A 1820-nucleotide genomic window follows, 5' to 3' on the forward strand; every position below is an offset into this window, starting at 1 on the left:
GCATCTCTGCCAGCAGCCAGCGGTCATTGTGCTGGTACGTGATGCCCGCCACGTGGCAGATGAACTTGTGGACAGAATCTTCAAAGCCCATGATGCCTTCCAAGAAGTCCATGTTTTCTTCCAAGGCTTGCCAGAAGGCCTGGAAGTGGCAAGTCTCCAGTGGGTCAATGAAGCAGAGAATCTGTCGGATGGGCCACTCTTCTTGGTGTGCTTGGTCGATCATGCACTTGCACAGGGTGAAGTCGGTGTGGGGCAAGTTGATGAGGGCATTCAGCAGGATCTGGGCCATGACCATGGTCTGAAAGAAGGCTGGGTTGAACTGGTACAGTTTTAGGACAGCGAGGTTGGCCTCCAGGATCATATCAAACTATGCATAGGTTTCAGAAGAATGGGAGTTCCAAAAACACTTCATTTTGTTCTTGTAAAATTTGTACATGAATCAGGAGGCAGTTGTGCAAACTGAGCAAGGGAATACTGCATGGCTTAAAATCAAAAGAGGTGTGTCAGGGTTATTTCTTCTCAAGATGCTTTAGAAGCTTTGTTTGTTGAGCAAATATTTGAGATGCTGGGTAGTATGAAGAAGAATGTGGCAGCAGGATCAGAGGAAGACTTATTAACAACCTACAATATTCAGATGATACAATTTTGCTTCTTGAAAGTGAGGAGGACTTGAAGCACTTGCAATTGAAAATCAAAGGACTGTAGTATTCTGCATGGATTATGACTCAATGTAAGAAAGACCAAAATCCTCACAACTGGACCAATAGGCAACATCAGAATGAATAAAGAAAAGTTTGAAGTTTTCAAGCATTTTGTCTTGTTTGGATCCACAACCATTGATCACAGAACCTGAAGTCGAGATCAAAAGGCATGTTGCATTAGGTAAACTGCTGCACAAGACCTCTTTAGAGTATTGAAAACAAGGATGTTACGTTTAGGACTAAGGTGTATCTTACCTTGGCCATAGTGTTTTCTATTGCCTCTTATGCATATGAAATTTGGACATTGAATAAAGAATACTGAAGAATTAATGCATCTGAATTATGGTGTTGGTTAAGAATGTTTAAAGTAACGTGGTCTGCTAAAAGTACAAACCTATCTGTCTTGGAAGGAGTGAGTGTGGTCAGAGGGCTAGTTAGAGGCAAGGATGGTGGGAAGTAGGCTGGCTGAGGATTGGAGTGAGACATGACTGCAGGCTGAAGAGAGGTGTACTGTGGACTAATGACTGTATCCTTAATATTTATTCCTCCTGACTCTTGGTAACCTAGTGATCTCCCTAATAAACCCCTATGATCCTAAGTATTATCTCTGAGTTCTGTGTGGCCAATTTAATGAATTATAAAAACAGCCCAGAAGTTGATTATCATGAAAGCAATAGTTGGTGTCAGAGTAGATAAAGTAAGGATAGATAAAGTAGATAAAGGTGGAGCTTTGAGGCTCATCTGATTCCTGCCTCATAGCCAGAGCAGGTCAGACACGGCCACCATGCCACTTATTGCATATCAACAACTTTACTAATTTTGGTAAATTTTGAAGCCCATCTATTTTTCTCACTAGGCATTGAAAGTCATTTTAATGCCTATAATGTACTAATGCAGAGATTCACTGAAGTATCAGTTACAGCTTTTGTTAATTTTGAAATACATTAAAAAATTTTTAATGTAAAAAAAGAACGGGGTGTGATATATAGAGCAGAATAACTCTGTGATCATGTATAATTTATTGAAACTCTTAGGTCATCAGAGTTATTATGGAAAATGATTATAATTCTTCCTTTCTAACTCGGAGCTCTTATAATTTATAGAAATTCTTTTAAAGGA

At 39.8% G+C, this 1820-nt stretch overlaps 1 protein-coding gene across 1 annotated transcript in view; it reads right to left on the reverse strand.

Moving 5' to 3' along the window:
- Positions 1-361, reverse strand: part of LOC101642712 (eukaryotic translation initiation factor 3 subunit K-like) — a 40183-nt gene extending 39822 nt beyond the window's left edge. The window contains exon 1 of the mRNA XM_045285054.1: positions 3-361. Coding sequence (XP_045140989.1) covers positions 3-361 — 359 coding nt within the window. The remainder of the gene's footprint in view (positions 1-2) is intronic.
- Between the last annotated feature and the right edge of the window lie 1459 nt (positions 362-1820).

The sequence above is a fragment of the Echinops telfairi genome, unplaced genomic scaffold, assembly GCF_000313985.2.
Source record: "Echinops telfairi isolate 266 unplaced genomic scaffold, ASM31398v2 ScPeMD7_7469;HRSCAF=8507_1, whole genome shotgun sequence".
Classification (NCBI taxonomy): Eukaryota; Metazoa; Chordata; class Mammalia; order Afrosoricida; family Tenrecidae; genus Echinops; species Echinops telfairi.